The sequence below is a fragment of the Polistes dominula genome, unplaced genomic scaffold (assembly GCF_049000335.1).
Source record: "Polistes dominula isolate Pdom_NZ unplaced genomic scaffold, Pdom_raw_medaka contig_80, whole genome shotgun sequence".
Classification (NCBI taxonomy): domain Eukaryota; kingdom Metazoa; phylum Arthropoda; class Insecta; order Hymenoptera; family Vespidae; genus Polistes; species Polistes dominula.
Window position 1 is genome coordinate 1,434,554 of NW_028301111.1, and position 14,691 is coordinate 1,449,244.

At 26.1% G+C, this 14,691-nt stretch overlaps 1 protein-coding gene across 4 annotated transcripts; it reads right to left on the reverse strand.

Annotated features, from left to right (window-relative positions):
• Nucleotides 1-890: 890 nt before the first annotated feature.
• On the reverse strand, nucleotides 891-14,389 carry Usp47 (ubiquitin specific protease 47). Of its 4 annotated transcripts, none has more exons than XM_015331094.2 (18): nucleotides 14,008-14,389; nucleotides 13,007-13,047; nucleotides 11,313-11,458; nucleotides 10,942-11,194; nucleotides 10,667-10,845; nucleotides 10,394-10,568; nucleotides 10,173-10,294; nucleotides 9,724-9,917; nucleotides 9,430-9,641; nucleotides 8,951-9,174; nucleotides 8,696-8,863; nucleotides 7,762-8,140; nucleotides 7,272-7,655; nucleotides 6,740-7,180; nucleotides 6,397-6,653; nucleotides 5,302-5,664; nucleotides 4,980-5,158; nucleotides 891-4,159 (listed from the first exon to the last, which is right to left on the reverse strand). In XM_015331094.2, exons 3-18 carry the CDS (start codon nucleotides 11,406-11,408, stop codon nucleotides 4,009-4,011), a joined length of 3,777 nt encoding a protein of 1,258 aa, XP_015186580.2. In that variant the 5' UTR covers nucleotides 11,409-11,458; nucleotides 13,007-13,047; nucleotides 14,008-14,389; the 3' UTR covers nucleotides 891-4,008. The 4 variants fall into 4 exon arrangements, with proteins under 4 accessions (XP_015186580.2, XP_015186577.2, XP_015186579.2 ...); XM_015331091.2 differs by having other exon boundaries at nucleotides 11,313-11,519; XM_015331093.2 differs by having other exon boundaries at nucleotides 12,962-13,047.
• Nucleotides 14,390-14,691: the final 302 nt, after the last annotated feature.

Here is a 14,691-nt window from a genome sequence, read left to right on the forward strand (position 1 = left end):
AAATGTATATAACTTGTTATTTTTATTATTTAATTAAACAATAACAGAGAGTAATTAATGATGTCGTCGTCGTCAACACAGCAACACAAAAAATAAGAAAAGCATCACAACTATAAATGATTGATAAAATCTTATACAGTTATTATCCTGTTTCTTGTTTGTTTTGACCGAAAAACAAAAAGTTCATTCCATTATCATATATCATTTCATTTGTTCATAATTAAAAAATATAATTTGATGATTGATAATTGTCACATTATATTACAAGATTCTTCATAACATTGTTAGATCATTGTTAATTGGAAAGTACAGGGTGTTCAACCCCTTCCCACCCCCACCCCACCTGTATACAACACATATTTTACTAAAACGAGATGTATTTCATAATCTCGAAATGAAATTTATCCACAAAATGGATAAAAATATTATTGTTTTTTTGTTTTTTGTTTTTTAATTGAACTCTCTCACACACATTCACATACATCCCACATGCATCAATAATATTTTAATGCATATGGTGCGTGTATGTACGTACACACTTTTTTCCTGTATTTTACTATGATTCTTTTTGTCTTTGTTCTATGTCATTAAAAATAAGCAAACAATTTATTATAATTAATGCATTTGATGCATTTCAATTAATAATGAAAGGGTGGTTTATTATACTGAATATTTTGTTAGATGCTAAAAATGTAAATTTGTTATTATATGAATTTACAGTAGCATCATTTGACACGTTGAATTGTTAATACACACACATGTGTAGAGAAAATTAAATAATAATAATAATTAATTAAATTTAAACAATCTTATTGTTCTTCATTGTTTTCTTTGTTATTGTTGTTGTTAGTTTCATTTAACTCGACAATAATTTATAGGCTATTATTCAATTTCTTTTTTTTTTTTTTTTGACAGTAATAAAAAATCAATTTTACAGTCGAATGATCTCTTTCTTCTTACATTCATAATAGTTTACATAATTTGTTTGATTTAATTACAATATTTGTTCCGCTTGGTGTATTTGTTTTATTAAATTTCACTTGTTCTTTATTTGTTTTGTTTTGTTTGTTTGTTTGTTGTGCAAAAAAGATTTGAAAGATGATATCTCGAATGATAAGATAAAAATTGAATATAATACTGTATAATTTTATGTGTATTATATTATTATAATATTTGTTAATTCATCTTGTTATCTATCTTGGCCAATGTGAATTATTAGTTTCGCAATATAATTAAAGTAATCATCATTAATATATGTAATTTATTAACACACACCAAACTTATTTTTACACAACATACAATAAATAAAAGCCTATGTATATATATATATATATATATATTTATATGAGTAACAATAAAAATCAATGGATGGTGGTTTTAAAAATTATTTTTAATGATTTTTTTTTGTTCTTTTCTTTTTTTTTTTTTTTTTTAAATAAACTGCGACCATTCAATTGGAAAAATTATGTTTAATTTATAATAATTATTATCTTATATATATATATATTAAACTTTTCACTTTTGGTATGAACATTTGCACAAATTTAGATATACCTGAAAAGTAGACTATTAAAATGAAATATAAAATTAAAAAGGGGGAATTATTATTATAACAAATTTGCATTTAACCCTTTTAGCACCATACATTGCATAAAACAAAATTCAAACGCGAATTGATTGATATTATCAAATTAATTGTGAAAAAAAAGCTGCTGCTAAATGTTAAATGCAAAATAACCCTGTACTTAAGAAAAAAAAAAAAAAATAATAATAATAATAATAATAATAATAAGCGCGTTTTCCTAATGTGACATACTTATGCAAATATAAGTATTATTAAACAAAAATAATATCATATGGAAAACAAATTATAATTAATTACAATAATGGGAGAGAGAAAAAAAAGAACATAAATTTGAATATTTATATTGTAATGAAATTAACTGACACATGTACACAATGATGATATGCGCAATATAGGTTTTTTTTTCGTTTCTCTTTGTTTTTTTTCTTTTTTTTTTTTTTAAATATCAAATATATTATCACATTCTGAAAATCTTCATTTTCAGCTGTATATATATATATATATATATATATATATATACACAGTAAATTTTAAATTTTATATTTAATTTTCTTCATAAAATTTTATTATTATTATTGACAAATTTGGCTCCGCAATTAAACATATTATTATAATAACGTTTTTTTTTTAATAATTATTATTATTTACAAAATATTTTACTTTGATTACGGAGCACTGTATATTTTTCTCATTCAGTTTTCGAATAATCATATATATATAAATATATATATATATATATATATATTAAGTATTATATCCGAATACATATATAAATATTTTAAACATGATTTCTTTTTTTTTTTTTTTAATTTTTGTTTTTTTTTATTTATATATATTTTCTCTTTTATACGTGTCTCTTTTTTTAATAATAATAATAATAATTAATAATATTTGTATATAAACTGAGAATAAAAAAAAAAAAAAAAAAGAAATTAGATAAAAATTTTTTCCTAAGTAGCGTAAACTATGTTTGTTTGTTTGTTTTGTTTTGTTTTTTGTTTTTTTCTTTTTTTTATACATATATCTAACATAATGAAAGGCGAACATAATAAATGGACAACTTATAAATAATAATAATAATATTTAAACAATCAAACCTATAAGGAAACAATTAATAATGCAACCATCAATCTTACACACACGCAAATGGCATTAAAAGGGTTAATTACAATTAAATTCAAATAGACGTATACTTTTATAAAGTGATTCAAATGAGTGATTATTATTTATGTTGTGCTTCCGACAATTGAAAATATGTTTTTTGTTTTTGTTTGTTTGTTTGTTTGTTTGTTTGTTTTTTTCATTTCGTTAATGATGTATTGTTAATAATTTTTTCTCTTTTTCTTCTTTTTTTTTTTTTTTTATTGTACAAATATCCTGATTTTTTATTTGACTGCCACGTCGAAATAATCAATTGTTTTACCTAGGACGCCATGACACTATTTTTATTATTAATCAAAGAATATAATTTATGTAAAATAATAATAAATTAGTGTTTATAGAAAATGTTCATTGTTTAATAGGATATAATTTTTATATTTCAACTAACACTAACGTTCAATTTTCATTTAGTTTTTTGTTTTTTTTGTTTTCTTTACAATTGTAAAAGGTTCAACGTCGTCTCAGGAGAAATCCAACATGGCAGTCAAAGTGTTAATCGTAGAACGTAGTATTAAAGATTTTCATCAAATAAGAATATTGTACGTTTGAAAAAACATTCATATATTATGAATCGTAGTAGTTTATAATTAGACATGTACAAATAGACAATTTGAGGTCTATACATTTATGTCAAATACTGATGATATTTCTCTTATTGCATCTTAAATATATATATATATAATATATATATATATATATTTATTTAATTTGACAGGTAATATCCATAATCCTTGGTTTAACATCTTTCAAATGAGAGAGAATTAATGTTGTTTTTTTTTTATTAATTAAATTGTTTAAAGAATTAAGTAAATTTCTTTTGATAACAATTCGAAAATTTTAAAATATGAAAATAACAATAACAATAATAATAAAAAGAATAGAATGAAAAACAATAGAAGATCAATGTCCTCTTACTAATTGGCAGCATTATAGGTAGCCCAACAAATAAAATAAAATAAAATAAAATAAACTAAAATAAAATAAAATAAAATAAAATAAAAGATGCCACAAAAAAAGTTGATGCGATGATGACAGATATTCGGAAACATTTAGATTTAAGAAGATGGAAGCTTCGAGATATTGAAAAAAAAAAAAAACTTACTGGAGCATAAAACATTTGGTTGTTTCTTGAAAATGGGATACAACAATCGCCATTTTTGATTTGCTTCAAGTACCATGCACCTCAATGTTTCATGTTCCTTATATATATTGTATTATTCAATTAACTACTGCCATTCAGTAGATGTACAATTAATGCAGGATCATTTAGTATCCAAATATATTTTAAGCGCTTTCTCACTACGTCTATTGTAACCCGTTGAAGATGAAAGTTGGATGAATCGTGCAGTTTCTTTATTAGTAATCTCCTTAGTTTCGTCTGGACTTAATTTTTTTAACTCCTCCCGGCTATCCCTATAATTATATTTATTTTTATCATTTTTCTTCTATCAATACATATATATATATAGTGGACTGGAAAGTAATGTCACTTTCTAACCTTAAATTCAAACAACCTTTTTTCATCTAATATTAACACAGGATATTTCCACAGGATATTCTAGTATCAGAATTGGGATGGGAAAGGGCCGTCACAGAGGTGCGGATAGAGACTCTGAATAGCTGGCAAATCCGCTGGACGGAAGGCAACAAAGACAGATGGACGAGACGGCTCATAACGGACGTACGAGCAGGGTCAGAGAGGAGAACCATGGGGAAGTCAATTTTTACTTAACCCAGTTTCTCTCTGGCTACGGATACTTCCGTAGGTACCTGTACCGTATGGGGAAAGTAACGTCCCCGTCGTGCAGATAATACTGCGGACATGCACAGGACGACGCGGAACACACATTTTTCGTGTGCTCGCGGTGGACAGACGCCAGACGGACGCTACGAACTAAGACAGGAGATCTGACCCCGGACAACGTAGTGTTCGCTATGACTCAGGACCAGGATAAGTGAGATGACGTGACATGTTATGTGACGTACGTACTCATACAAAAACGAACAGACGGATACCTAGAAGACTGACGAACAAATTAAGAGGATGATCAGACATGCCGGCCAGTCCGAAGTAATGTGCACAACAGTCCCGGACTGGTTCGGGGACAGCCGAAGTCAACTACTGACTTCATAAAAATCAATCGGTTTTTGATTAAAATATAAAAATTGACATTACTTTCCGGTCTCCCTATATATATATATATATTACAAATATTGAATTGTAAATGTTAACCTGTAGAGGAAGACAGCACCATCTTCATAATCATCGTATACATTTTTGTTACCAATTACTTGTTCGGTCGTCCATTGAAGATCAGTATGAACTTTTAATACATGTATATCACATGGAAAAGTACCTTTTCCCTTTGCTATATCTATGTATTTTTCAGGTATATTTGATATAGAAGATATCTAAAAAAAACAAAAACAAAAACAAAAAAAAAGAAGAGTCAAAATAAAAACAAATTATTTTATGAATAATTTGTAATGTTGTATAATAGTATAATAAAGAAATACTTAAATAATGTAAAATAATGATAGATTTGTTTGATTACCTTTCTTTTTAATTCGTCTATCGATTTTTCATCTAACACAACTTCTTGAAGTTGATCAAGTTGCACTTTGGCGGGAAACCATCTTCGTACAAACAAAACTACTTGATTGTCATTATCGGTAACAGTTTCTTTCTCTGGTAATTCTTGGACAATCATTTCATATTGCGTGAGTAATAATTGATCAAATTTCTGCTTATCTAAGAATACCTTAGAAGCTATATTATGATATTTTTTTCTCAGTCTACATTTTTCATATGGTATGTCTATGTTATGCTTTTTCTTTAATTCGGCTAAGATTTGTTTCTTCGCTTGACCGAATGTCATATCCTTAGAAAGTATTGTTTCGCACAAGAATTTGTAAGGCTGTAATTAATAACAGAAAAATTACATTATTAAAAATATATTATATGTTAATTATGTTAATATGCTTCAAATTGAAAAAAAAAAACAATAATAAGACTCAATTTATTTGAATTATCTTTAACACTTTAATGGCCGCTCAAACAACATCTGTGTGTGATAATCAAAACAATCATTATTGCTCATTATTTACTTATATAACTTTTTATATATTTAAAATTATATAAAATTAAATTTATTGTTGTTGTTTTTTATTTTTTAATTAATTTTTCAAAAATATTACTGGCTTTTGGTAACGTTTGACTACGTAGTAGACTACGTAGTAAACTACGTAGTACGTGCGGCCATTAAAGTGTTAAAACACTTCAGAAACATATTTTATATGATTCAAAAGATTTGTTAACTACATCAATTATAAAACAATTGATGTTGCATTCATGACTGCACAATGATGTTAATATACGTGAGCTTTTTATTTTAAAAGTGGCTTAACGCCATTTTTCAAAAAAAAGTCAAATTAGCAACCGTAATAGTGTACATTTTTACATGACAAAAATGACAAAACTTGACATTACTGTCCACCTAATGTATTAGGTCGTCCCAAAAGTTTCTTCTTTTTTTCTTTTTCAAATAATATTACACATACAATATTGTGCAACATATCAATCACCAAGAAAAAAAAAAAATGGAAGAAATTTTCGTAACGATCCAATATATGTTAAATATTTAACTAACCTCAGTAATTGAATCGATACATAATTGAAATAGTTTTATTTTGTATTCTCCACTGCGCAACGCTCTTCCCAATTTTATATTAAGACGTTCACCATCATCAAAAGCAAAAAGTTTATCCGTCAGGCAAGTACATTCGGATTCGCCATCGCCACATTGTCGAAAAACTTTGAAATATTCAACAGGTACACCCACGTGAGGTTCCAAATTTTTTTTCAAAGTGCTCAATTGCATTCTTTTATCTACTAAAACCTTAAGTACTAAAATGACCAAAAAAAAAAAATATAATTATTAAAAGTTTATATAATTAATATTATAAAATAAATAAATAAATAAGAGTACATACATTTTCGATTGGTGTTTGTACAAGAAGTAGCCTTAAAGTAATATTCAGACTCATCATCGCTATCAGTATTATGTATGTCTAATTGATTTGCTATATCGAATCTTCTATTATCCGAAATGGGTGGATGATAAGACGGTGGAAAATCATCGTCCTCTTGAGTATCACCAACCAAAGTTTTATCGCTGTCACTAAGACTGCTGTCTTCGCTGTTACTCAATTCAGAAATATTCCATTCTTCTGGTTCTGCCGATGGTAAATCCGGTATTGAACAATCATCATTTTTCACTGATATTTTATTAACATCTCGAAACATTTCACATAATGTGTCATTTAAATTTTCTAAATTCTTAATCGCTAATTTAGCTAGTCCATTGGTGAAACGATTTTCTCTATTTTCATATTTTTCAGCCAAAGATACGACGTCTAATTCTTCCAATATTTCTATAGAAAATAAAATTACATGAAATATCAAAAGAAACAAGAAATATATTTTTAATTATTATAAAATATATGTTTGTTGTATTTATATTACCTTTGTTTACATCAGGTATCTGTACTTGTAATGAGATAAAACTTTCGAGCCTTGATATGACCTTATACATTGTTGTTTCATCAAAACTTTTATTACTATCCACATCGAGCATAGTAGATACAAATACTTTATTACTTCCATCAATAAATTCAGCTGTTTGAAGATCAATATCGTCTCTATCTATTAATTTAATATCAACTAATTTTACTGGTTTTCTTAAAACCAATAAAACTAGTTTCATTTGTTTAGGATCCATATTGATGATGTTTCCTAACATTTGTTTGTAATCCTTGACACTTTGATTGAGTAAACCTCGTACATTAATTGGTCCATCTATAATATCTACTTTGGGAATATCTATCACAAATACTTTAGTTGTAATACCTACAATATAAATAATATTAATTACATAAATCAAATCAAATAATACATAGTCTCATTTTGTTTTTGTATTAAAAATTAAAAATCTGAGATTTTTTTTGATATTTACCACCAGGTTGATAAACTTCAAACATTTCATCCTCCTTACGTATTTCTAGAAGAAGCTCAATGGAACTTTTATTATACCAAATACTAGAAATCTCATCTTGTTCTCTTCCTTCGTAACTGCATTCGATCAGATCTGAGCTGTGTTTGTATGCAACTAAACGACATTGATTTAATTTCACTACTTCACGTAGATCTAATTTTTTATAAGCTTTTTCCGTAACCTCAGCTAATTTATATTCAGGCAATACTATTAATTTAGTGTGACAAAGATTGCCAGTTACCGGATGATGACAATAAATTTTTAATTTAGGACAAGCTATTTGTTTCTCTCTATTCCTTCTGTCATTGTCTTCACTTTCCTTCATTTTTTTTAACAATTCCTGAAATATAAAACACAATGCTAATTACGTACATTAAAAATAATAATAAATATTAATATTAACCCTTTACACTTGAGTGGTAGAGACAGATTTAAGTGGAAACTCGAGTGGCGCCGATACGGCGCCCGACTGATTTCAAATCTGCTTATTATATGTTATACGGTATTTCTTTTAAGATTTACTTAAAGATAATACTTAAAGGGTCGAAAAGGGTCTGTAAGGTTTACTCTGATTGTAATACACCTGAAAGTAAGCCGAAAGTAACATAATATTGTGATACGTGTCCTGATAAACCTAGGATACATCCATCTTGACTATTGTTTTACGAAATATCATACAAAAACTAATTACAGAGTATAATATTTCTCAAATTGTTTTTTGATATATAAATAAATAAATTAATGAAATTTGATTATTTGTATACATTTGTTTGTTTATAAATGACTTTAAAGAAGTACATGTAAAAATGTTTCCCTAATTTGACTGACATTGTTTCGAGTTGCTAATTAGTGCAAGTGCAAAGGGTTAATATTATTAACTGATTTTGTTGTGTACCTGGATATGCCGAGGAAAATCTTGTGTTTGCATTGGTAAAGCATTACGAATTGGATCTATTTGTCTATACATAAGCATATATGCATTTGTGCTACTACTATATGCTCCACTATAATATGCTCTGGTTGAACCACCACCATAAGTTTTTTGAATATCATCCTGAGTTATCTGAAAAATGTGAAACATCATTTTATTATATTATTGATCATTATCATATTTTTTTTTTTTTTTCAATTTACATTTCTTGTATTTTACCTGAGTAACACTTTGATCATTGAAACACCACCATTCTCGTGTCCTAAAGTCCTTAATGTAAGCGTAATAATGGCCACCACTGGCACTTCCACTATGTATCATAATCGAAAATAATTCATATATGTATGGACCTGATTCTATTATGCAATTACCTTGGTGCTTTCCATTTTTATAATTGTGTTTGTTACAATTAGATGTTGATGGTCCATTACTCATATCAATACCTATATATATGTATATATACACACACCAATGAAAAAATAATATTTTCTTTAATATTTATTCTAAAAGTAATATTATAAATAAAATTAGAAATAATTTCTATAAAATTAAATCTCTATTTAAATTATATATTATTATTATTATTATTATTATTAATTGACATTAAAAACTGGAAAGTTAATTGCTACAAATATTAAATCCTGCTAGTGTTCGTCTGGTTTATAAATAGAAAATGTAATACTCATCAATAAACATACCTTCATCGTCATCCGGATCATGATTGTTCAATGAATTATAATTTGTGTGATTATTATCACAAGGTGGACAATCATCGTCTAATGTACCACTATCCGTAGTTGAACTATCATCGCATTTTACACCTACACCATTATCTTCTTCTCCAGATGGTGATTCTTGACTCGTTGATGGTATAAATGAATTTAACAATAATGTATCTGGAAACGTGACTCTACAATGAAAGATATATTAATGTATATAAAATTATTATTATTATAAATTGAAATAATATATTGAATTATTAAACAACTTACTTATCATTAAGTTTAATTCTATGACAACTGTTGTTATCATAATCAAATCGTTTTAAATGTAACGTTAAAAGATAAGGAAATTTAGTGAACTTTAATCCTTTCTGTGCATTACATTTTTTGTTACACTTTTCACAATGATATTGATTTGCTCCCTCTAATGTTTCATGTTGGACAAATGCTTTCATAGCTTCTTCCTAGAAACATTTGTCTTATTTTGAATGAATTATTTCAAATATAACTTACATTCGTGACCAATGACGTGAATTCAATTCGTCTTTTCAAGTTCTATTTCTGGTTTGCACCTGACATGATTCACGTCATTTTATATTTTACTAATTTAATTAAAATACATTTATATATATATATATATATAATAGGCCACGAATGTGTTAATAGTGTTTGAAATATTTGAAATATCACGATCAAAAATAAAAATAAAAATATATTACCACACTGTTGTATGCAATATTACTACCAAATGGCCTGACTGGTAATGGAATATCAAGAAAAGTATCTTCTCTTGATTTTTCTGTTCCACATTCCAAACATTTAACATAATCAAGCATTTTTCCTGTAATTAGTAAATTTAATATCAACAATCTGTGTTTATTATTTGAATTTCCAGTATATATGTAAAAATTAGAGAAAAAATAAAAATAAAATAAAATACCTTCATACAATCTATTAATAAGATCGGCTTGTTCTGTATTTCTAAATTTCAGTTCCAACGCATCAAACATGACTCTACATAGTTCTTGAATATCGTGCTGTTGCCAAGCTTCGTTAGAATTCCATCCAAAACTTTTGGTCAACGATGTAGTCTCCACTGCAGATTTTGTAGACGTCTGTTTACAACAACAACAACAACAAAAATTCATTTATGTACACAACAATAATATATTATTACTAATCATTTAATGTAGATTAATTTATTATAGTATACCTGTAAGTTGAGAAACAATTTTTGTAATTGATATGGAATACTCTTGGTTTCATCTTTTTCTGAACCTTCAATATATTCCCAATTATAAAGTGCATTACGAAATTCTGGTGTCATGTATAATGCTTGAAGTAAACTGTTGAGATAACACGTCATTGCTTGATTTACCAAACCAACATAATCTGTCAATATAAAATAAAACATTTTCTTGATTAATTCTATAGTATATATATAAATGTTAATAATAATAATATTTCTTTATATTATATTTAACATACTTGTTTCTGTCTTGATTGGACCTTTTAAATTGATATTATTTTCATTCCAATTAGATGATAATTGATGTTGAGGTGTAGGATCGCATAAAGACGGCTCGGATTCTAAATATTTAATAACCTTATTATGAACATTGACGACAAGAGTATTCGACGTTTCATTAGATTCAGAATTAGATTCAGAATTAGATTCAAAACCCATATCGAGCGAAGACAAATCTAACATTGTTTTATTTGTCATTTCTGATACGCTAACCTAAAAATGAAACAAACAAAAAAAAAACAACAAAGAAAATACAAATATTATTATGAATTATTGTATAATACTTAATAATTGGTGTCAAATATTGTTAATAAGTTGTGATTTGACTTACCATCGTTCTCTGTCCTGTATTTAAATGTACCGTAAATGAATCTGGACGTAATCGATGTTGCTCTTCAATAAGACTATACAAATCTTTAACTTGCATAGACTCATGCAGCTCAAGTTTTCCACTTATATCTTGTTTATCCTTAGACTCTTTGATGATATATGGAATCAAACATTTTTTATTAATTTCATTCGTCCTATGAACCATGATCTGTAATAAAATGAAAATAATGTAAAAACAAAGTAATATAAATAGAAAACAAAAACAAAACAAAACCAAGAATCACAATTCAAACATACAAATAAAACAAATAAAGTATTCCACTTATTTAATAGAAGAAACAAATCTAAATAAATTAAGATACATACAATTATAAGAACAAATATAAATTTAAGTCGATACTAATTTCAACGTGTCAAAATCAAATATATATTTTGACTAGTGTAGTTATTATATATACCTTGTTTTAATATAACACAAAAATGAACATTTGGTGAATTGCAATGCATTAATATTTAATAATATATATATATAATTCATTAAAACAATTATCGTACACACATATTGGTGATATTAATATAATTCTTTTCAATATGCATTAGATTCATCAAATATATTTTGACTAGTGTAGTTATTATATATACCTTGTTTTAATGTAACACAAAAATGAACATTTGGTGAATCGAAATGCATTAATATTTAATAATATAATTCTTTTCAATATGCATAAGATTCATCAAATATATTTTGACTAGTGTAGTTATTATATATACCTTGTTTTAATGTAACACAAAAATGAACATTTGGTGAATCGAAATGCATTAATATTTAATAATATAATTCTTTTCAATATGCATAAGATTCATCAAATATATTTTGACTAGTGTAGTTATTATATATACCTTGTTTTAATATAACATAAAAATAAACATTTGGTGAATCGAAATGCATTAATATTTAATAATATAATTCTTTTCAATATGCATAAGATTCATCAAATATATTTTGACTAGTGTAGTTATTATATATACCTTGTTTTAATATAACACAAAAATAAACATTTGGTGAATTGCAATGCATTAATATTTAATAATATATATATAATTCATTAAAACAATTATCGTATACACATATTGGTGATATTAAGTGAGTCAGAATTGGCTCGAAGCCATAAAGAAAATAGGAAATGTTCAAAATCTACGTAACGCAGGAGAACATCGCACTATGTAGCATGACACAGTAGAGATATCTTATAGAGCTTGCAGTTATATTTAGAATGTCTAAACCAAGACTTGGAAAATGGCTCTTCCCTAACGTCCTCTCTTTCTCTTACTCTTTCTCTCTCTCTCTCTCTCTTTCTCTCTCTTTCTCTCTCTTTTCATCGTAACAAGATAGACATTTTTTTTTTTTTATTCTTTACTTTACGCTTTCAAATATATTCTTTACTAAAAATATACCTAACCATTATAAAATATAATTCATGAACGATAACCATAATGAAAATTCAAATTTACAAACTGATACACTATCCATAATGAAAATTCAAATTTACAGACTGATACACTATTCTTGTTTTTATTTTATTGAAAAAAAAAAAAAATTCATATAATATTTTAGCATGCATAATAAGTAAGGAAACTTTTCAAACTTACATTCTGTTATTTTGTTATCAATAATATAGTTGTTATGATATGTACCTCAATATGAAATCTAGGAATTGTATACCAAATCAATCAACCTGTAAAAACGTTATTAACAATGTTAATTCAATTATAATTTGTTAAAAAAAAAAAATTTTAAATCTAAAAAAAGATACATTATTATTTATCTATAAAGTGTAAGATAAAAATATATATATAAAGAATTATATATAAGAGATAATTTTATATTCATATATATATATATATAGCTGTATCTATCCAGTCATTTCCAACAATCTTGATGTTACCATAAAATGGGCGCAATATATATATATATATATATATATACATACATACATATATATGTCTACTAACTATTAATAATTATAAATATAATGAAAAAAAAAGAAATAATAAAAAAAAAAACAAACAAAGTTACAATGTTGTTGTTGTTGTTGTTGTACGATTAACATTTAACTTCAACATAAGATTAAGTATATAATTAAAAATAAGAATGTGTGAATATAAATCACATTATGTATTTGAATTTAATGACATATTTTCAAATAGAAAATAAATGAATGAATGAATGAAACATGAGTAGTAACATTAGAAAGAACAGTCAGAAGAATGGAATGTTAACACTCCTATCCTAAGATATTCTTAAATACCAATATCCATTCAAAACCAAGAATGAACAATGATTTCACCTAATACGCAATTGATAATGTCATAGATTGCGGTCATTAACCGCAAAACAACTGTATTGTTAAATGTAGTACACCATTTGAAGTTATTTTTTTTTTTTTTTTTTTTTTAAACTCAACGAACTTGTGATCAATTTCAATAAATAATTTCGGAACTCCTCTTACGAAATGGCTGATCAAAATCTCTTCACTATGTCACTTTGGTGAAATAAATATATCTGATTTGACTCACAATCCTTTATACACGATACCTTTATTATTGTATTATTGTTAAATCACGAAACAATGTAATTGTATTTAATTACTTCGATCGATTAATTAATAATTAACTGTGTATTATTTAATTCTTACCAAATCACTGACACATGTGCAACAATCACTTTACGCCATGTTTCTGGCAAAGCAGAGATTAAAACCCCTGGTGGTGGTGTGCGCTGCTGCCTGATATGGATAGGCAGTATTTTATTTGTGAACGCCTGGAATATACGCACAAATCTGAATTATCTTTACTGACCACACAAAGCACGTTACATTTAGAAATAACCAATCACTGAATTAGTTCTTCTTCTTCTTCTTATTCTTCTTCTTCTTCTTCTATTTCTTCTTTTTCTTTTATTGTATTTCTTCTTTTTTTTTTCTTTTATACTTCTTCTTATTATACGAAACTATTTATATAATCGCACGCTCCATTTACATAAGTTTTCATCTCGACGCGTAGAAAAATATTGTCTACCTTTTGTCAATAATTCTTTTATATATATATATATATATGTATTATATATGTATATATATATATATATATATATATATATATATATGTATAAGTGAATAGAATTTTTATTCCCTTCAATGTTTTTTATATTCGGTTGAAAACAAATGAGTGTTTTCATGTATCGTAATAATCGCAAATACATTCGATATATTGTAAATCGATCCAAAAATAATTCAAATTTCGCGCTAATTTATAATGCTTCGTTTACAATTTGATCATTTAACGAATACCAAAAGTATTTCAATTGATTATAATAGTAAATA

Bases quoted from the DNA above. Each gene is read 5' to 3' on its own strand.
- Usp47 (XM_015331091.2), bottom strand. From the start codon at position 11,516: ATGGTTCATAGGACGAATGAAATTAATAAAAAATGTTTGATTCCATAT. The intron at 10,846-10,941 runs GTATGTTAAATA...TTATATTGACAG, and splicing joins TCCAATCAAGACAGAAACAA to ATTATGTTGGTTTGGTAAAT. The intron at 7,181-7,271 runs GTAATATAAATA...TATTTTCTATAG, and splicing joins GATACCTGATGTAAACAAAG to AAATATTGGAAGAATTAGAC.